Below are 21,276 nucleotides of genomic sequence, written 5' to 3'. Positions count from 1 at the left end.
TGCTTCATTTTGTCAAATAAAAGCAGTTATTGGAAATGCCAGGGAAAGCAAAGTTTTATAAGAACATGGTAGTCCAAGTGCAAAAACTAAAATGTAGCATGATTGTAAGCAACTACCAGAGTGTAAAAGGATTTGACCTTGACCCTTGAAGTGGCACAAGTCTGGTGATAGAAGTACATTTCTTGCTCTTTGAATATAATCTTATTCCTTGGTCCCGCAGTGAATGATATTTATAGAAATATAATCTTGTAAGTGCTATATACTCACTTTGAAATTTTAGAATCTGTGTGTAAAATACAGAAACAATGACTAAACTGTGTAATGGAACCAATTAGGATAAAAGAGGTGCACAAAAGTTGGGAGATAATTTCCTCATATAAAAGTCAATAGATCTATCTACTATTGTATCAAACTAAAGTATTGATAGGAGAAATAAAAGCAATGTAAAATATGTACGGGGGGGTACTTCAGTGGACTCACTCAATTGAAGACATGGAGGTGACAGTCCAGGGAGACCAAGGCGCAGCTAGAGTTTACAGGACAGTGTACCATTGAGGAGAGAGCTGGATAGGTCAATATAGAAATTGGGTTCACATGGACTATTCACCAGAGTACTGATCAGCTCCTGTGTGAGGAAACCTGCTGTCAGCAAAAGAACCACCTGGAAGAATTTTACACCAAAAGTAGTGCCTATTCCCAAGACCAAGACTGGAAAAACTCATAATTCATTAGACATTGGGGAGAATACTAAAAAAAGTCCTGCTTCATTAGTGGGGAATAGTTATCCCTAGCCTAAATATAGTTCTATCCCACCAAACAAATCTTTTTTTTTTTTTACTAAGAAAAAGAAATTGACCTTTATTGGTAGTTATTATATGGGTTAAAAGTAAATCATATATGTCATATATCCATTCCACCAAAGAAATCTTAAAAATAAGACCAGAAAGGGCCAGATTCCAAATAATTACATCTTAGAGCTACATCAACACTCCAAAAATGTTGTAGGAATACAAAAATAGCCAGCAGTTAACAATGTAAAATTCACAATGTCTAGCATCTAATCAATGATTATACCAGGCATGCAAAAAAGAAAAAAAGTGCAATCCAAATGGCGTGAATAATCATTGAAACCAACCCAGAACAAAGATACTAGAATTAGCAGAGAAGGACATTAAAAGTTGTAAGAACCGTATGCCATAGATTCAAAAAGTTAAGTAGAGAAACGGAAGATCTAAAATCCGAGTTTAACTTTTTGAGATGAAAAGTACAGCATCTGAAATGAGAAACTGGGTTGGATTCATAGCAGATTAGACATTGCAGAAAATTAGTGACTTTGAAACATAGTAATAGAAACTATCCAACATGAAATACAGAAATTTTGTTTTCAAATGAACAGTATCAGTGACCTATCAGATAACTTCAAGTGGCCTAATGTACTTGTAATTTGAATCCCAAAAAAAGATAAGAGAGGAGGATATATTTGAAGAAATAATGGTCAAGATTTTCCCAAATGGATGAATACTATAGATCTACAGACTGAAGCTCAATGAACACCCAAGAACAGGAAATAAGAAAGAAATATACCAGGCACATCATACTCAAAATTTTTTAAACCAGTGAAAAAAATCTAAAACCAACCGTATGGGTGGGGGGGGTGCGGTAGGAGGAGATATTACATAAGAACAAAAGTAAAGATGATGGCAGATAACTTGGTGGAAACATTGCAAGTAAGAAGTATTAGAGCAACGTCTTTAAACACTAAGAAAAAAAAAACCTGTCAGGTGAGAATGCTGTACCAATTCTATCCCTTATTTCAAAAACAGGTGAAATAAAGACTTTCAGACATATTAAAGCTGAAAATTCATCAGCAGCATCCCCTCCCTACAAGAAATATTAAAGGAAGTCATTCAGGCACAAGGAAAATAGCAACAGGTGGAAACCTTGATCTACTGGAGAAAAGAAGAGCACCAGCAATGACAACTACATGGGCATTTTTTTTTTCCCTCCAACAAAACGACCTGTCATTTAGAAAGAGCCAGGCTGTTCTTACGACACTACAAAACTGGTAGAGTTAAGATACGATTTTTCCTGGTTTCTCCTTGGAATAAGATATGGATCATTGCATCCTGTGGTATCATCACCTCCTTAACTGAACAAAAACATCTCGAAAATCATTTCTGTGACTTTAGCCACCAGTTTGTTGGTGATATCCACCCCTTCCCGGACCTGGAGTATAAATAGTGGTGGGAGGCACATTTATTTTCTTAATCTTATTTCATTGTTTTAGCTAACTTTTTCTGTAATTATGAAATGGACACGTTATCTAGAATACAAACTTTAAAATATTGGTTCACCAGTGTTTCTGGGACCACCAGTCTGTTCTGTTAGTCATTTTGTCTAATCTTGTACCAGTACCACACTGTCTTAATTACTATAGCTTTATAGTAAGACTTGATGTCTGGTAGGATGAGTCTTCCCACCTTATTCTTTAAGAGTGTCTTAGCTGCTCTTGGCTCGTTGCTCCTCTATACACATTTTAGAGTCTGACAGTTTCTGCAAAATAAAGGTGAATTTGTGATTTGTGAGTTGTATAATCCTCAAATAAGATTGGGGCAAACATTTCTGCTTAAACTACTTCTTCGGTTCAAATAAATAGTGTATGTGGCCCATAAGCTTCTTTATTTATCTTAAGCTTGTCTCTTTCAAGATTTTTACAGGGTTCTCAATTTCAGATTCACATGGTTTTTCTGGTTACTTTCAAAATTTTTAGTTTGGGTCATTTCTCACCTATCTGTGTCTTCATTGTATGTTTGAGGGGTGTTTTCAACTTCTGATTGTTGTGACGATTTTGCGTCTGTTCTTCATCACAAAGAAGAATCTGACAAATATAAACGTGGCCCAAAATACATTGGAGCATGATGGGGTGGCGCAGTTGTAAAATCTTTGAATCACCCAGAGTGTAACCGACGCACGCTCAGGTAAGACCCAACTGTTTCCTGTGTAGAATGTCTCCAGTGAAAAGGTGGTCGGAGTCTGTTGGATCAACAAATCATGCCGACTCTGTCCTCTGGGGATTGCAGTGGGTCACTCCCCTCCTGTTGTTCCTCCCTCCAATAGCTTGACCAGTAAAGCCTGGCGGATAATAAATAGTTAATGAGCCATAAGTAGATGAGACCAACTTATTAAAGAAATATAAAACATACCTCTCAGACTCCAGGATCCTTATTCCTTTCACTCACATCCTAAATATTCAAAATTTGAGCCTTCAGATGCTCTCATACATGTGTGCAGGTAGATCGAGGATGGTAATGAGTTCTCTCTCCTCCGGGTACCTCAGAACCACAAGGAAAAGCAAATGCAGGAATTCCACAGAAGCACCCTAAAGGTTTTCCCAAGTTCAACACAGATGAGTCAGTCTATTCGGATTCACATACATTCATGGTTACATGTAAAAACTCGTGCTCTTTTGAAGAGACCAGATGATGGCAGTTATCTGTGATAAAACACTGTTTTACAGGAAAAATGGTTCTTAGTTGCATTAGCCTGTTCCTTGGCTGGGCAGTGGGGTGTTCCCGGCATTCCACTGGAGGGAGGGACCAACTGTCGGGTGAGGAGAGTAACATAATCAAGATCAGGGGATAGATCCTCGGTGCTGCTTCTAGGCTGTGAGAAGGGTCAGTTGGTAAAAGCAAAAACCAAAAGCAAACCCTACAGTTTTCTTTGGACGCTATAAGTCTCTGACTTCTGTTGAGGAAGACTGATATGATTATGAAAGGCAAGGAAGATATTGGTGGTGATCTTCCTGATCTGAAGACCTTTAAATGTATTCTCTTGCAATGATCCTGGATACAGATGGACATGAAGCTTTAGCTGTAACAAGCCAGGACTGAAACCTCATGAGGATGTACGTTCTGCTCTCTCAACAGCCCTATCAGCCAAAGACACTGTAGCTGCTCTGCGTTGTTACCCGTGGGCTTCAGCTGCCAGAATGTCTGGGGTTTCATCCTGGTTGTGTCCTTTGAACCTTGGAAAAGACCCTTTAAAATCATTCTCTCTAACATGCTTGTCTCCACTTTGAAAGAATCAAGTAAGTTAGTGTTCTAGCACTTTGAAAGAGTATAAAGTGGTATTATTTACCAGTGGACATGAATCAAGAGCTAGAGTAGAAGAAACTTTAACCCTTAACCTACTTTGTTTAGGAAGGGAGATTTGAAAGGATGTCTGGACACAACCCAATTAAAAGGATTCTCAAGTGTCAGTCACCTCAATCTCTCCTTTATGTCCCTGTCTTTTTATTGTGCCTCCCATGGCCTTAGTTAGCACATTCATCTCTTACTTCATTTGCCCTCATCTAGGCCTCCCCAAAAACCTGCTTTCCCAGTTTCCATTATCTTTCACACTGGCCACCAGTTATTCTCTAGAATTTATTTAATTGCCAAATTCCTTTTCCCATACCTCCTTAGGGGACTACAAGATGGATCACATTCTCTCCATGATATATAAGGCTTCTTCCAATCTACCTCCCAGGCAGTTAAAAGCACTCAGTTTGTATAATGCCTGACACATAGGATTTAATATATCTAGTATGATTTATATAATAGTAATGTTATAAATAATTATAAATATGTAGACTAAATTAAACATAAATATTTTTAAAATTTTATGTATATAAAATTTTTCATATATATAAAATTATCTCCATTTATAGCCCCTTTCCTCTCTGTGGAGAATGAGAGATGGGGCTGAAAATTCCAAGCTTCTAACCATGGCTTGGTCTTCCTGGTGACCAGCCCCCACAGAAGAGTAACTTCATTAGAACAAAAAACATTGCTATCACCTATGAAGGAATCCGAGGGATTTAGGAGCTCTGTTCAAAACCTGGGTCAAGGGGCGCCTGGGTGGCTCAGCTGTTAAGCGTCTGCCTTCGGCTCAGGTCGTGATCCCAGGGTCCTGGGATCAAGCCCCGCATCGGGCTCCCCGATCCGCGGGAAGCCTGCTTCTCCCTCTCCCACTCTCCCTACTTGTGTTCCCTCTCTCGCTGTGCCTCTCTGTCAAATAAATAAGTAAAATCTTAAAAGAAAAAAAAAGGTCAAAGGCCAAATATTAAAACAAAGATGCTTCTAGTGCTCTTATCATTAGGAATTTAGAATTTTAGGAGTGCTGTGTCAGGAACCAGGGACGGAGACCAGGATATATCTTTTCTATCCTCACATTCACCACTTACTGCACTTCGCTCAAATCCCTCTTTTGTTAATTCTTGCCAACTTAGTATTTCTTTGTCTAAAAGGTGTAAAGGCTTCCTTCTCTGGTCACTTTTTCAGGTCTTCGTTCTTTTGTGAAGCCCCCACCCCCACTCCATGTACATGTAGAAAGGTAATTACATTTTTATGCTTTTCTCCTGCTAATCTTCCATCAATTTAATTCTTTGGTCCAGCCAGAGACCCTAAGAGGGTAGAGGAGAATTTTTTCTTCCCTTACACTAACATTTTCAGTACAGTGTTGACTAGAAGCAGTGATAGCAGACATTCTGGTCTTGTTCTAACTTTGAAAGGAAGTTCTATTAATTCGCTAGGCTGCTATAATGGAGTCCCACAAATTGGGTGGCTTAAATAGTAGAAATTTATTGTCTCACAGTTCTGGAGGCTAAAAGTCCAAGATCAAAGTGTCAGCAGGATTGGTTCCTTCTGAGATCGTGTGGGGAAACTGTTCCATGCCTCCCCTGTAGCTTCTGGTGGTTTACTGGCAACCTTTGGTGTTACTAGGCTGTAGACACATCACCCTGACCTCTGCCGTCATGTTCATATGGTGCTTTCACTGTGTGTGTTCTGCCTCTGTGTCCACGTTTCCTCTCTTTGTAAGGATACCAGTTATATTGGATTAGGACTCACCCTAATGGCCTCATATTAACTAATTACATCTACACTGACCCCATTTCCAAATAAGGTCACATTCTGAGATACTGGTTAGGACTTCAACATAATAATTTTTGTGGGACACAATTCAACTCATGAGAAGCTCTGACACTTTGCTATTAAATGTGTTTGCCACGATAACCTTTATTAAGTGAAATCTTTTCCATTTCCAGCTTGCTTAAAAGCTGTTTCCTTAGATGTTAACCTTTATTCAATGTTTTTATATACCTAATGAGATTTAATATATGGCTTTTCTTTAATCTGATAGTGGGTGGTTTATTCTAATAGCTTTTCCATTTTAGTCCATGCCTGAATTTTCAGAATAAACCTGAATTATCATGATTTTTAATACATTTCTATATTCAGTCTGCTAATATTTTAGATCGTTTCTGCATCTTTGTTCATAAGAAAGATTGGCCTATAACATTTGTTGTTATTGTTATTAGACTGTCTTTGCTTTTTATATTGTTACAATAGCCTCATAAAATAAGGTGGGAACTATGACAGAGATTGTTGGTTGTTTCAGTTTGGGATGATGAAAATGTTCTGGAGATGGATGGTGGTGATGGGTGCACAACACTATGATTGTACTTAATGCTTAGTGGTTAAAATGGTAAATTCTGTGTTATGTTTTACCACACACACACAAAAACCAAACCCACAGCTAACATCATGCTTAATGATGAAAGACTGAAAGCTTTCCTCTTATGATTAGGAATAAAACAAGGATGTTTGTTCTTACCATCCCTGTTCAATATTGTACTGGAGGTTCTAGGCAGGGCAATTATGAAAGAAAAGTAAAAGGCATCCAGATTGGAAAGGAAAAAATAAAATTGCCTCTATTTAAAGATAACATGATCTTATATATAGGACATCCTAAAGAATACACACAAATGTAGCAGAGCTAATAAGTTCAGGATGGTTTCAGAAGATAAGATCAATGCATAAAAATCAGTTGTATTTCTGTACATTAACAATGGGCAACCTGAAAATGAATTTAGAAAACCGTTTCATTTACAAGAGTATAAAAAGGAATACTTAGGAATTATTTTTTACAGAGAAGTGCATGACTTGTACACTGAAAACCACAAAACATTGTTGGAAGGAATTAAGGAAGACTTAAATAAATGGAAAGACATCCCATTTTCATGGATTGGAAGACAAGATGGCAGTACTCCCCCAAATTGATCTACAAGTTCAACACAATCCCAATCAAAATCCCAACTGCCTTTTTTTTTAAAAAAAAAAAGAAGTGGACAAGCTGATTCTAAAATTCATATGGAATTGCAAGAGACCTTAAATAACCAAAACAGTCTTAAAAAAAAAAAAAAACAACAAAGGTGGAGGACTCCCATTTCCCTATTTCAAGCCTACTGCAAATCTACAATAATCAAGATAGTGTGGTGCTAGCATAAGGGTGAACATATAGGTCAATGGAATAGAGTTAAAAGTCCAGAAATAAACTCATACAACTATGGCCAAAGGATTTTCAACAGAAGTCCCAAGATTATTCAGTGGGGAAAAGACTTTCCAGCAATTGTGCAACAAAATAAAAAATAGATAATTTGAACTATACCAAAGTGAAAAACTTTTGTATATATATATTTTTTGTATGTATACATCAAAAGAGTGAAAAGACAATCCAGAGAGTGGGAGAAAATATTTATAGACTCTAATTTCATAAAGGTCTAGTAGCCAGAACATATAAAGAATTCTTATAACCTAAAAATAAAAAAAAATTAAAAATGGACAAAGGTATTAAATAGACATTTCTTCAGTGAAGACATACTAATGGCCAATAAGCACATGAAAAGATACTCAACATCACTAGTCATTAGGAAAATGCAAATCAAAACCACAATGAGATACAACTTCACACCCACTAGGATTGCTGTAATAAAAAAGACAGATAATACAAGTGTAAGAATGTGGAGAAACTGGAACATTGCTGATAAGAATGTAATATGGTGCATTTGCTTTGGAAAGCGGTTGGATGGTTCCTCACAAAGTTAAACATAGAAATACCATATGACCCAGCAGTTCCACTCCTAGATATATATTCAAGAGAACTGAAAATATAAGTTCCAACAAAAACTGGTACATGAATATACATAACAGTTACTCATAATACTCAAACAGTGGGAACAACCCAAATGCCCGTCAACTGATGCATGGATAAACAAAATATGGTATATTCATACAATGCAATATTATTTGACCATAAAAACCAATGCTACGCATGGATGAATCTTGAAAACGTTGTGCCAAGTGAAAGAAGCCAGACACAAAAGGTCATGGATTATATAATTCCATTCATATGAAATGTCCAGAATAGGCAAATCCATAGAGACAAAAAGATTAGTGGTAACTAGGAATTGGGGAAAGAGGGGGATCAGGAGTGACTGCTTCAGGGCGCCTGGGTGGCTCATTCGTTAAGCGCCTGCCTTCAGCTCAGGTCATGATCCCAGCGTCCTGGGATCCAGCCCCTCATCGAGCCCCGCATCGGGCTCCCTGCTCAGCGGGAAGCCTGCTGCTCCCTCTTCCACTCCCCCTGCTTGTGTTCCTGCTCTCACTGTGTCTCTCTCTGTCAAATAAATAAATAAAATCTTAAAAAAAAAAAAATGAGTGCTTCACGGATGTGGGGTGTTTTTTGAGGGTGATGGAAATGTTCTGCAATTAGGTAGTGGTGATTGTTATGCATATTTATGAAAATCTAAAACCCACTAAATTGTATATTTTAAAATTGTGAACCTCAACAAGATTATATAGATGAAAAGTGTGCACATGAAAATATGTTCAATGTATTAAGGAAATGCAAAGTAAAACCATTGTGAGAATAGGAACCTAGAGAGATATGATGACTAAATGTTAATGGCATCTGGGATAGAATCCTGAAACAGGAAAAGGACCTTAGCAAAAAAGTAAGAAAATCTGAACGAAGTATAGACCTTAGTTAATAATAATGTGTTGGGGCACCTGGGTGGCTCAGTCAGTTAAGGTCTGCCTTCAGCTCAGGTCATGATCTCAAGGTCCTGGGTTCAAGCCCCATGTTGGGCTCCCTGCTCAGTGGGGAGCCTGCTTCTCCCCCTCCCTCTGCCCCCAGCTTGTGCTTGTGCTCTCTCTAGTGCTCTCTCTCTCTCAAATAAAAAAATCTTTTAAAAAAAAATAATGTGTCAATTTTGGTTCCTTAATTGTCCCAAGTGGACCATACTAATATGTTTAAAAGGGTTAGTTTTTAGGGATCGTGAAACTGTTCTGCATCTTGATCATGATTAATCTATACATGTGTTAAAATTCATAGAAATGTACAACAAAAATAGTTAATTTTACTGAATGTTAATTAAAAAAATAAACATTTTAAATGATTTGGAGGAATTGGAGAGTAACTAAGAATCAGTAGAACCTGGAGATTTGATCCTTGAAAGAAGCAAACTGCACTGGATGAGACCTATCTTTACAAAGCTTTCTCCCTAGGACACTCCTCAGTCTGCACAGCGTAGGTGGCTAGAACTCATGCAGAAAGCCACAGACTTCTTGGCTTAAGACAGCAGTGGATTTTAGTGGGAGAGTGGGAAAAATGGGCAAAGGTGGTCAAAAGGCACAAACTCCCAGTTATAAATAAGTCCTGGGAATATAATATACATCATGGTAACTATAGTTTTTTTTAAAAAAAAAAAGTTATCAGTGGATAAAGTTCAGTGTTGCCGGAGCAGTTGGATATTGAAGGAGAATACCCAGAAAGGAGGCCTCTGCAGAGAGGAAATCCCCTAAATCTGCATATGAAATCCCTTCAAATCCTTGGATGACCCCTTAATGCACATCTACTGGGTGAGACTCCAAGGAGTCCAGTAGAAAGCAACAGCTCAAAGGCAGGAAGCAAAGGGGAGATATTTCAGCTGCTGCCTGCTCCAAGACAGATGGGATTTGTAGTTTGATTTTCACAGACTCAGAGGGGCTTGGTAAATGTCTTAGACTGTCCACTGAAATCCCACAGGGGCCATGTCTTGGAAGACCATACACCGGGACTGAGGCATTCACTCTAATAATAATGGGGAAACTTAAACTCACCTTAACAATGGTTGAACCAAAACTACACAAATACAAGGTCAAGTTCAAGCTATCAATTTGACTGCCTGCTAATACAAAAATCAACATTCTTCAGAAGATAAAAGAATCCAGAATCTGTATAATGTGTCATCCCCAATATCCATTATAGAATTTTTTAAAATCATAGACATGCCCCACCCCCAAATGTAACTCAGTATTAATAGAAAAGTCAGACAATGGCAGTAAATACCAAGACCACCCAGATGTTGGGGGTGGGGAGAGAATTTGAAGCAGCTATTATAAATATCTACAAAAGAGTTTAAGAAAAAGTTATAATGGATACATGAATGAGGAATCCTAACAGAGGAAAGAAAATTATTTTAAAAAGTAGAAATTCTAGAACTGAAAATAAAAAAATTCAGTGAGTGAGCTTAACAGCAAATTGATGTTGTCCAAACAAAGGGTCAGTGAAATCAAATATCAAGAGACATCTCAGTCAAGGGACTGAGAAAAAATATTGAAAAAAATGACCTATCAAACAATATTCAGGTGATGGCATTAATTGGAGTTCCAGAAGGAGAGGAGAGAGAAAACAGGGTAGGAAAATGTGATTAATTAATGGCAACAACAACAACAACAACAAAAATCCCTACCTTTTGTAAAGACAAAATTCAGATTAAAAATCTCGGGGAACCACAAGAAGATAAATGTGAACAAAACCACTCTGAGGCACATCACAATCAAACTGCTGGAAAGAGAGAAAGAGAAAATATTGAAAGCAGCCAAAGATGACAAACAAATGACATGCTGGAGAACAATGATTGGCATTTTCATTGACTTTTCACCTGAAACCATGACAGTTAGATGATATTGGCGGGGGGGAGGGGTGTCTTTAAAGTGTTGAAAGAAAAAAATCATTAATATAGAATTCTACATCCAATAGGATGAATGAAGATGAAATACAGATATTTTCAGATAAAAAAATCATCTAAGAATTTATTGCCAGCAGACCTGCACAAGAAATGCTGAAGGAAATTCTTCAGGCTAAGGGGAAATTATATCAGAGAAAATCAGACCTTCATGAATGAGTGCAGAGGACAAACAAAAAAATACAGACGACAAACGGGTGATTGCCAGAGAAGAGGGGGTTGGAGCGATGGATGGAGTAGATGAAGGGTATTAAGAGCACACTTACCTTGATGAGCACTGAGAAATGCACAGAATTGTGAAATCATTTTATTGTACACCTGAAACTAAGATAGCATGGTATGTTAAGCATGCTTCAGTTTTAAAAAATGAAGAGGCTCAGAAATGGTAAACAGACTATTTTTGTCTTCTTTCTCTAAAAGATAGGACCCTTTAAAGCAAAAATTATAACGTTACCTGGTGGTTTATAAAGTATGTAGTTATATATAACAAATACAGCATAAAGGATAGAGCAGGGGCGAGTGGTAAATGGGCCCGTATGTTTACAAGTCTTCTACATTTTACGTGAAGTTGTATGATATTATCTCTAAGTAAACTGAAAAGTTTAGTAGGTATATTGCAATACTTAGAGACACTACTCAAAATTAAGACAGAGGTAGAGCTAACTATCAGTAGACAGAATGAAATTCTTAAAAAAATACTTGAATGTGTTCAAAGAAGACAGGAAAGGGAGAACAAAGGAATAAAAATCGAAAGGAGAATTTTAAAAAAATGGTAGACCTAAGTCCAACCATATCAATTATCATATTAAATATCTATAGGCTAAACAGTTTAACTTAAGGGCAGAGATTGCCAAAATGAATAAAACAAGACTTAACTATATTCTGTCTACAAGAGCTGCACTTTAAATATAAAGAGACAGACTGAAAGGAATAGGACGGTAAAAGAACGTGACAAAAGGGAGCAGAACATCAGTTGAAATAGACCTCAATGCAAAATGTAGTAGCAGAGATAAGGAAGCACATTTTCATAACGATACAAGGTCAACTCATCAGAAAGACATCACACTCATAAAATGTTTATGTATCTAATAATACCATTTCAAAATCCACAGAGCAAAACTCAAAAAAGTGAAAGGGAGAAATAGACCATCTCTCAATCATCGTTGGAAGTTTTAATACTCCTCTCTTAACAACTGATAGAAAAACTACACAAAAAAAATCAGTAAAGACATAGATGATCTGAATATTATCAACCACGTTGACCCAATTGATATTTCTAGAATACCACAAATGTGCAAAATAAATATTTTTAAATGCACTTAGTATATTCACCCAAAAAGACCACATGTTAGTTGATAAAGCAAGTCTCAATACGTTTAAAGGGAATACAGAGTTTCTCAGACCACAGTAGGGTGGGGATGAGGCACTTGGGGACCCTATAGAGGGCCGGTGAGGGCATAAGTATGGATTCAGAGAGCAAGCACAGCTGTGGGGGTAGGGGCGGAACAGGAGGAAGGAGAGAGAGGGTGGGAGGCACCAATCACCCACCCTGGACCCCAGCCTCAGTCACTGGCTGCCACCTACCCCCAGAGCTGCTAGGAGGGAGTGCGGCTCTCAAACTGTTCTGAGCCTTAATGCTCAAGACAGGGCCCCAGGGGAGTAGAGTAGGCAGGACAGTGACAAGAGACAGGTGCTTTGTGTCCTGTGCTGCTCACAGCTTTTCCTTTCTTACAAAGAAAATGGTGGCTTGGTTCAATGAAAGCCAAAGGGAAGGGCGGCTGTTTCTCCAGGTCAGGAAGGACACAAGGGGTCCGTACTTCCTGGTGGTGGGGTCCAGGGGAGGGGGGACACTCGTGTGCTAGCAGCATGAGAGAGGCAGTACTGTACAGTGGTTAAGGTCAAGGGCACTAGACCAGGCCGCCTGGGGTTGAATCCTGATTTCTCCACCTACGAGCTTGTAACCTTGGTAATCTCTCCAAGCCTTGGTTCCCCTGTCTGTAAAATGGGAACGATAACAGCACCAAATGGGACTCCAGCACAGTTTTTTGGCAAAAGATATAATTATGGATGGAGCGCCTCATGTAGACCTAGATCCTCTATCCGAAGGGACACCTCATCCAGACCCTGACTCAAATTCCTGGGCCCGGCTGATGGCGGCCAAAGTGCCCCATGACTCCCACCACCACTGGGAACTTTCAGAGGAAGAGTCGGGTGGGGTCCTGCTCACCAGGGCCTTTCCAGCTGGGTGATTCCCACAGAGCTCTGGGGCAGGGGTCACAGGGAGGCAGCCAGCCTCTGAGGGCCCATTGTTCTCCTCCTCTGAGCTGGGCAAGAGGCCTTCTCCCCACCCCTCTTCCCCTGATGCCTAACTGCATGCAGGAGAGACCAAAGAGCAACAAACACTGCCCGTCTCTCCTTGCCCCGCTCACAAAGAGCTCTCAGTGTCTCACAACGGGCCTGTGATGGCCAGCCTTCGGAGCGTACTGGCCCCAGTTCACAAATGAGGAAGTTGAGGGCCACAGGGAGGAAGTGGTGTTATGTGATTTCCCATGTAGGGAAGTGACTCAGCCAGGATTCGGTCTCCCAGTCCTGTGTTCAGGACTGCGGACTCAGGGGCAAACAAATTCACAGCCATGCATCGACAGCCCCCCCCCCCCCCCCCCCCACCACAGAGCACACAGCCCGGGGCAATACAGGTGGAAGGGCGAGGGCTAGAACGCTGCCCCCTCAGCAGCCAGGTGGTGATTGCTGGTTTGTGGTTTCTTTTCTCTCTAGATGAGCTCCCGTCCCAGGTAACGAGCAGAAGTCCTCAGCTTGTCTTTTCTCCCCAGGTGGGATGCTTGCTGCCCCAACAGGCCCAGGGTACAGCTGTGACCACGACTTGGCCTAATGATAAAGTGGGGGGGGGGGGGAGGAAGCAGGAAGCAAGGTGCCCTCCCTACTTGGTGCATTGCCAGAGAGCATGACCAAAGGCCAAAGGGCTGTGCACATGACTGTGGTCTCCTGACGTCGAAGGACGTGGAAGGGGGTGACCATCCAGGCTTTCCTGGGTTCAGGATGTGCAACTTTCAATTTTAAAACCCGGAAAGTTCCAGGCAAACTGTGAGACTCACCTGAGTCTCCCACAGCTTCCAGTCTGGGAAAATAAGACTCACCAGGAGTAAGTAGAGGAGACTGTAGATGAAGGCCAGGAAGGCCACACGAGTGTCAGGGATGGGGAGGGATGCAGGCACCCAGTGGTTAGCACTCTGCCGCTCGGGCTTGGGCAGCCCCGCTCCTCATGTGCACATCTGCTGTCAAATCCGCTGGAGTCAAGCCCCTCCCTTCCAACAAAGATACCCAGAGACCCGGGGGGGGGCGTGGGCCGCTTCTTTCTCCCAGGTCCTCTGCCAGCCTGGGGTTGGTCAGTGCTCAACAGGCCCTATTTTCACCTTCTTTCCCGGGCACTGTCTCCGACCACATCTCCGGCACGGCCCAGGAGGCCATCTTTCCAAGTCCCCAGAGCGCTCTGTTCCCAGTGACAGTACAAACCTGAACTAAAGGGGCTTCTTGCTTCCTTATAGAGGAAAGGGAGGTAAAGGTGGCCAGACCCAGAGCTGCATGCACTCTGGCAAGGGAGAACCTCAGCCTCAGTTTCCTTAACCTGCAAACAGGGATACTGTACCTCTCTTGTAGAATTGTATTAAGCATCACATGAGCCTCTGCTCAATAGATGTTTGCTGCCGAGGCTGTTGGAGGGGACTTAGTCCACTCAGTCTTGGGAGGAGATGCTTGCCTTGGGTCCAGATGTCACTCATGTTTCTGTTTCTTCAGGACTCTGCTCAACTCGGGTACACGCAAGTCCCTGGTGTTGCCTCCAGGGAATGGCAAGATGGGAGATGGTTCAGGAAGGGGTGCTGGGGGTGAGGGGAAGAGAATGGGAAGGCTGGAATTCAGGATGAGAAGAAAACGTTGGCTGAGAAGGGGGTCCCAGTTGCTGGGAACTGAGGGGTTCTTAGTGGTGGCTCAGGCGGGGTTTATCCGTGATGTCCAGGCCTCTGGAGTTCAGCACACGGAGGCGCGGGTGGGCTAGTGAAGCCTGGCCCCAGGCCAGGGCTCCTTGAGCCCCGGGAGGCCCAGCTGACCCGATGCCCAGGGGAAGGAACTGGCTCCCCCTTCGTCCCGGCCTGCGCAAACGCCCAGGGGTCGGGTCCCTGTTTCCCCTTAGGCCCTGACGGGGGCAGTCAGCACCATTAAGTTCCTCCTCTCTGAGGCGTTCCTGGGTCAGCACTTCCGAGGCGGTGGAGTTGGAGGGCAAGGAGCCTGAGCCAGGAGACCTCTTCCTGTTCAGGCTGTTGTCGCCCCATTGGACGCCGGTGCAGGGCCCACGTAGGCCTGGACTGCGGCCACGGGGAGATCATCCACTTTGAAGGTGAGCATCTCCAGCTGAGACTCCCGCCCTCATCTGCGAAGAGAGGCTGCCCATCCCAGCCCTGCGCCACCAGTGGGTGCGGCACAAGAGAATGAAAACTGCAGGTCCCAGGCTGGAGGTGCGGGTCTCTGAAGAAGGGCGCTTGGGCACCATCTCCCAGGTCCTGGGAGATTTGGGAAGCAGGATCACGGGGCTGGGGTCACAGGACCTAACCCGGCTCTGATCTGCACCCGCTGGGGCCATCCCTGCAGGCAGGAACGTCGCCGGCCAAGGACCTCGCGCGTTTCAGTGCTCCTGCGAAGGCACTGTATCCAAACAGGGGCAGCGCCTGCTGCCGCGCTGTCGCTCGCTGCGTTCACGTCTTGCTGCGTAGACGTGGTGGCGGCGTTGACCGCGCGGCTCAGGAGCGCCGTGCGCGCGAGGCCATGGACGCGGACCCGCCCCCTATCACCCCACGCGCAGCAACTGCGTGCACTTTGCGCTGCGTCTGCTCCGCCCCGGGCCCACCCTGGACCCCCTGCAAATGGATGGCAGTCCTATTAGCTCGGTGCGGCTCAGTTACCCATGTGCGACCCCACCCCACCTCCCACCCCGCCTCCGCCTCCGCCTCCGGAGCCAGTTAACAAATGCAGCTAACCAATGTGCTGCAAAATTCATACTTTCCCTTCCCGCCCAGGCCTTGTTCCTCAAACTCTGGATCCATTTCACTCTGCCAGACCCAAAGCACCCAGAAGCAAACTAGGCCTGCCAACTCTTCGACGTTCCACTTCTCTGAAACTCTTTTGGGCCCACTCCAGGAAGGCCCCTGTTCACAGGTCTTGGGCACATCTATTTCCTTCGGTCTACCAACTTCCAAACCCAGGCGCTGCCCTGGTGCTTGTTAACCCCCATTCCTTTCCCCCACTGGAACCTACCTATGGAGCCATCTTTCTGGGCCCTGTCCATTTACCCAGGCCCAACAATTCTGGTTCTGGAGGCATTGGGATCCTAGTCTATAGATCAGTTCTCAGGCCTATGAACTCTGGCTCTCCAAGTCAAGCCCTCCTCCCCTCCTCCTCCAAGCCCAGCCAAGACTGCAGCCATCCAACCCGATGCCCCAAACTCGGGCCCAACTAGATCTCACCCCTTTCCCAAAACCTGGTCACGACTTTCTCTCTAGATCCAGGCCGTCTTTCCTTGGGGGTACTTCGGGCCTTGGAAACTGAGCTGGAGGCCTCACATGATCCAGGAGTCCTGGCTGTCACACCAGACCTTAACCCAGCCTCTTCCCTCTCTCCCTTCCTTCCCTAGGTGTCGGTGGACGTGAATTTGACTGTGGACTAGGTGTGATCTTAGGTCCTCCTGGGTGTGCATGGGGGCTTCAGAAATGGTCATTAAACTGTTTTGTAAAGATGAATTCGGGGTTCACTGTCCCTTCTATTCAGTCTCCATTTCTCTGCCTGCAGCCTGCTGCAAGCTCCTCCCATGGACCAAACCTCCTTAAATTCTGTCACGTCCAGGAAGGCCCCTGGCTTCCTGGTGAGAAACCAAGACATCATCCAAGGGGCCCAGACTTTGTAGGAAAGATGGAGCTGGGAGAGAGAGCGTCTTTGGTCTCTGAAGCGGGTCTCCGGGGTGCTGTGCCTCCTTCCCGCTCTAGGACCCCCAGCACTGTAACACAGCCCCCTCTTCAGTCCCCGGCTTTCCTTCCACCGCTCGGGGGAGCATCCGTGGCTGTGTCTGGAACGAGCGGTGCCCCTAGAGGCCCTTCCACTGAGACCCTGTGGTCGGGAGGGTGAGGAAAGGCGCTCTGCCTCTCCCGGGAGGCTGTCCCACCCTCAGTCCAGAGGCCTTCACCCACCCCCGGACCCGGAGTCTGGGTCCCTCTGAAGGGCAGGAGGATCCCTCACGGGGAGGGGGCAGGGGGCGGGGATTTCCGAGGGACGCGGGCGGGGCCAGACCCTGGAGCGCAGCCCCGCCCCCTCCGCGGACACGCCCTCCGCTCCGCAGGCGCCGGTGCCTTTAAGAGCCTCTCCACGCAGCCCTGATTGATAAATCCGCGCCCTGCCTCCGCTCGCGCAGGTTGCGGCCTCTGCGGAGCCCGGCCTGCGCTCGCTTCCTCGGCCCCAGCCTCCGGCCCGGCGAAGCGCTCTCCCCGGCCGCCCCATGTCGGCCGCCCCCGCCTACGGCGAGGACAAGGGCGGCTCCGCCGGCCCCGGGGAGCCCGAGTACGGCCACGACCCGGCGAGCGGCGGCATCTTCTCCTCCGACTACAAGCGGTGAGGGAGGCCGCGGCGCGCCGGCACCATGGACAGCGCCCCGGCCTCGCGGACCGGAAGCCCGCCCTGCCCCCCCCCCCTCCCGCGGCGGCCGGGCCGGGGCTCCCCCGTCCCCCGCGCCGGGGCCCAGCCGGGACCCGGGGAGGGGCTGCAGGCCGGCGGGGGAGGGGGGGGCGACCCTCCCGTCCCGGGCGTGCCTGCAGTTCGTGGGTTTGCACTACAGGTTCCCCGCCTTTTTCGCGCGGGGCGAGCGGGCTCCAGAAGATCGCGGGGGAGGGGTCAGCGTCGGTGAGCTGGAGCCTGGGGCCTGTCTGGGAAGGCCGGCCCTGCGTGTGCCCTCGGAACCTCCCAGGCCCGGCCCCTCCTACAAATCCATTTCCCTCATTCTGGCCCCACGCTCGCGCCCCCATCTCCCATCCGGCCGGCGCTCACACACTCCCGCTTCCCTCCTTGCCCCTGGAGTTTAGCCCCACCTGGACTTCCCACTCTCCCCACCCCACCCCCCCCCCACCTTTGGCTCACTCGTTGGTCCTTTCGTTTATTGGTAAATCCTGAAACAAGCATTTGTAAGGGGCTGCTGTGTCCGTTCTCATCCTAGTGACTGAATACAGGCGTGCATCTGAGACGGCCCTTGGTCCTCGTCTTCTAGTTGCTCTAGAGGGGAGCACAGAGGGAGAATCCATGTTGTGGGAGCGTCGGAGGAATGTGAGCAGCTGGTCCCTGGTCCTGGAGGCCAGCGAGAGGGGAGAGGGAGGGTGTTCCAGGAAGAGGAAGGAGCGTGTAGGGAGGTGGGGAGATGGAGAGCCAGGTCACAGGTTTTGTAGGTGCTAATAATACAATATGGCCCGGATCGCTGTGCAAGCCCCTGGAGCGACCAGAAATGAGGGTGGGAAGATGCCAAGGAGCTGAAGGGTCCTGAGCAGGTGATAGCAGATTTGCATTTTAGAAGGATTCTAGGCTGGATTGTGGAGAAGAGACTGGGGGTGTGCTGGTTTGAGCAGGAGACAAGGGAGGGGTTGTTGAAGTTGGGGGAGGGAGACATGGGGGTGGTTTAGCCCGTGGGAGGGGCAGAGGATGTGAGGACGGTCGAGGCGGTAGAAGTCACAGACCTGATGATTACCTGGGGGGAGAAGATAAGGATAATACTCAGGTTACTATTTCTTGTAACTGGATAGGTGGTAGCACCATACAGAGTGATTGGAAATAAAGGGGTTACAAGAAAATTGGTGAAAATAATGTGGAGCCCTGCTTTTGACAGGCTGAAATTATAAACTCTGAGGGATATTCAAGCCTGGGAGGTAGCTGGATCTTAGGATTTGGGTTCCAGGAGAGATTATTAACATATGTGTATTAATCAAAGCCACAGAAGGAAGTTAAGGTAACCCAGGGAGAGTGTATGAAATGAGTTCAGACAGCTCACAGAGATGAACCCTAAAGACACAGACATTAGGGATGACCAGAACGCAGAGGGAAAGTGTTTCGAGGTGACTGAAAAAAGTAAACCAAAGAGAGAAGGAAAACAAAATGTGGTTTCGAGAAGGAGGAAGTGATCAGCAAGGTCAACTCAAACAAGGGAAAGAAATCATGACCGTTGGTTTGACAAAGAGCAGGTCAACCCCACCCTGCTCTACTCCCCACCTCCTGTCCTGGGGGACAAGTCTGGCAAAGTCAGAAGACGGGGAGCTAGATTATTTTTCCCCAACATTCTATTATGAACAGTGTTAAACATACAGAAAAATTGGGTGTGTGCTACAAGGAATACATGAATACCCTCCACCTAGATCCAACCACTGTTGACATTGTGCCATATTTGTTTTATATAAGCCTCTAGCCATAAATAGTTTTGGCTGAACCATGTAAGTTGCGGACATCATGGCCCCTCAGCCCTCAATTCTTATCAGCGTCTAAAACCAGGTGAAAGTGAGTAGAGGAGCAAATAAGAGGTGAATAAATAAAACACAGCGAATGGGAAATTTGCTTTCCGAAAGTTTGTAAAGGCGAGAGAATAAAAGAAGAGTTGCTGGAGGAGATGATTAGTTCAGGAAGGTTTGTGTTATTTGTGTTGTTATTTTTGTTTATCAGGATGGAAGAGCAAGTCTACCTGCTGGTGGGAAGGAGCCAGCAGTGTGGGGGAGGCTGAAGGGAACTGAAGGCGCAGGGCCCCCTGGGTGATGAGGCGGAGGCGGAGGCGGAGGTGGAGGCGGAGGCGGAGGCGGAGGCGGAGGCGGAGGCGGAGGTGTATGGAGCTGGGTGGGAAGACCAAGCCGGCTTTGAGGAGGATCGCTGCCCAGGGGGTGGAGGGCAGGAGGAGAGGGGAGGCAGGTGTTTGGGAGCTGCAGGGGATTTTGTCTGAGGCCTTTCATTTTCTGTGAGAAGCAGGTGGCCAAGTTCTAAGAGCAGGAGAGCAAGGCTGTGGGTGGGGATTTGAGGCACAGGGAGGGGGTCTGAAATGCAGCGAATAGAGCCAACGACTCCTGGCAGGGTAGCGGCAACCTGGATAGTAGGGCCAGAGGTGTGAGTAAGAGAGCGGCTGGAGGGATGGGCCAGGGGGACCTGGGCCAGGGAGGGAGGAAGTAGAGATCAGAGAAGGCTGATAGGAAGGAAGGAATCGAGGAACTGGCTCTGGGTTCGGGTCAGAGTGGGCAGGAGGTGTACCGGATTTCTGAGGAAGAGCAGTTCTGGGGAGGCAGAGATCTAGATGTGGCCGGAGAGTGGAGGTGAGGAGGGCGTCCCTCACCTCTGTCTGGATCGGCTCTCCCCTGACCCCCTCGCCCGCTGGCCAGAGATTGGGGTGGCTTAGTCCCCAGTCTCTACCTTCCATCCCCTCTTGAGTCCTGTTTCTGAGCAGTGCAAAGGAAACCAGAGCCTCCTTCCCTGCCAGTGTCTGGTTTCTGAGTTTCGGGGGCGGGCCATCTAGGACAGCGACAGGCATCCCCAGCTCCCCGGTCAGCTCAGTCTCATCTCAGAGCAGGACCTGGTGCCCCATGCAGAGATTCCTGCAGCTCCCGGGGGCCGTGGGGAGGCCAGGGGGCAGAGGGGCCTGTGGGGCTGACCAGGAGGCCACCAGCCCCGTGCTGGCCCCTGAAGGCGGGCCCCCGCCCTGGTACCAGGCCTTGCAGCCGGAGGAGCTGCGGTGGCTGCAGGCCCCTGAGGAAGACACATCCCCGGAAGCGTCTCTGGAAGGACCTTGCTCAGAGCCTGGCCAGAGCCAGAGCCAGAGCCAGCCGCTAAGGTACAGAGGAGCTCCCAGGGACCCTCACCCCAACGCCGGGAAGACAAGCAGTGGGCAGTGGCTGCCCTCAGCTCAGGCTCTTCCAAGTCCCAGCTCCTCAGGAGGACAAGGCTGGGATTTAGGGTTCCGGGGGGCAGGTCGGGGCACAGTGTGGGGGCTGAAGGCATGGGGGGGGTGGGCTTAACTCCAGCAGCTCCCTGGGGAGGACAATAGTGTTGTGGCCCCATCTTGGCCTATCCGCCTCCCGGGTCCTGGGTAAGTGGGCTCTGGGGGAGGTTTGGAGACGGGCGAAGGCTCAGAGTTCGGGATTCGGTGGCGAGGAGAGGGAGGAAGGTGTGGATTGGGGGAGGTGAGCACGTCTGGCCTCAGTGCCGCGTTGCGTGCCCTGGCTGGCCTGCTGGAGAGGCCCTCAGCCAGGCCAGGGGTCAGAGTGAATGCGGTGTAAGGCGATCTGACCACGGGAGGCTAGTGTTTCCTGGCTTTGGGG

The 21,276-nt window shown here is 46.5% G+C and overlaps 1 protein-coding gene across 4 annotated transcripts in view; it reads left to right on the top strand.

Moving 5' to 3' along the window:
• Nucleotides 1-21,276, top strand: part of AP3B2 (adaptor related protein complex 3 subunit beta 2) — a 61,756-nt gene that overhangs the window by 12,497 nt on the left and 27,983 nt on the right. Inside the window, exon 1 of one of the 4 annotated variants that reach the window (XM_027569608.1) lies at nucleotides 17,312-17,557. The exons of 1 other annotated variant lie outside the window; for it this stretch is intronic. In XM_027569608.1, the coding sequence (XP_027425409.1) occupies nucleotides 17,445-17,557 (113 nt within the window). In that variant the 5' untranslated portion in view covers nucleotides 17,312-17,444. Of the gene's footprint in view, nucleotides 1-17,311; nucleotides 17,558-17,828; nucleotides 17,846-19,883; nucleotides 20,790-21,276 lie in introns of those variants that run through there. 2 more of the 4 variants (XM_027569611.1, XM_027569607.2) reach the window with 2 other exon arrangements.

The sequence above is a fragment of the Zalophus californianus genome, chromosome 6 (assembly GCF_009762305.2).
Source record: "Zalophus californianus isolate mZalCal1 chromosome 6, mZalCal1.pri.v2, whole genome shotgun sequence".
Lineage (NCBI taxonomy): Eukaryota > Metazoa > Chordata > Mammalia > Carnivora > Otariidae > Zalophus > Zalophus californianus.
The sequence above is the reverse complement of the archived record's forward strand: the minus strand, read 5'-3'. Positions and strand labels throughout refer to the sequence as shown.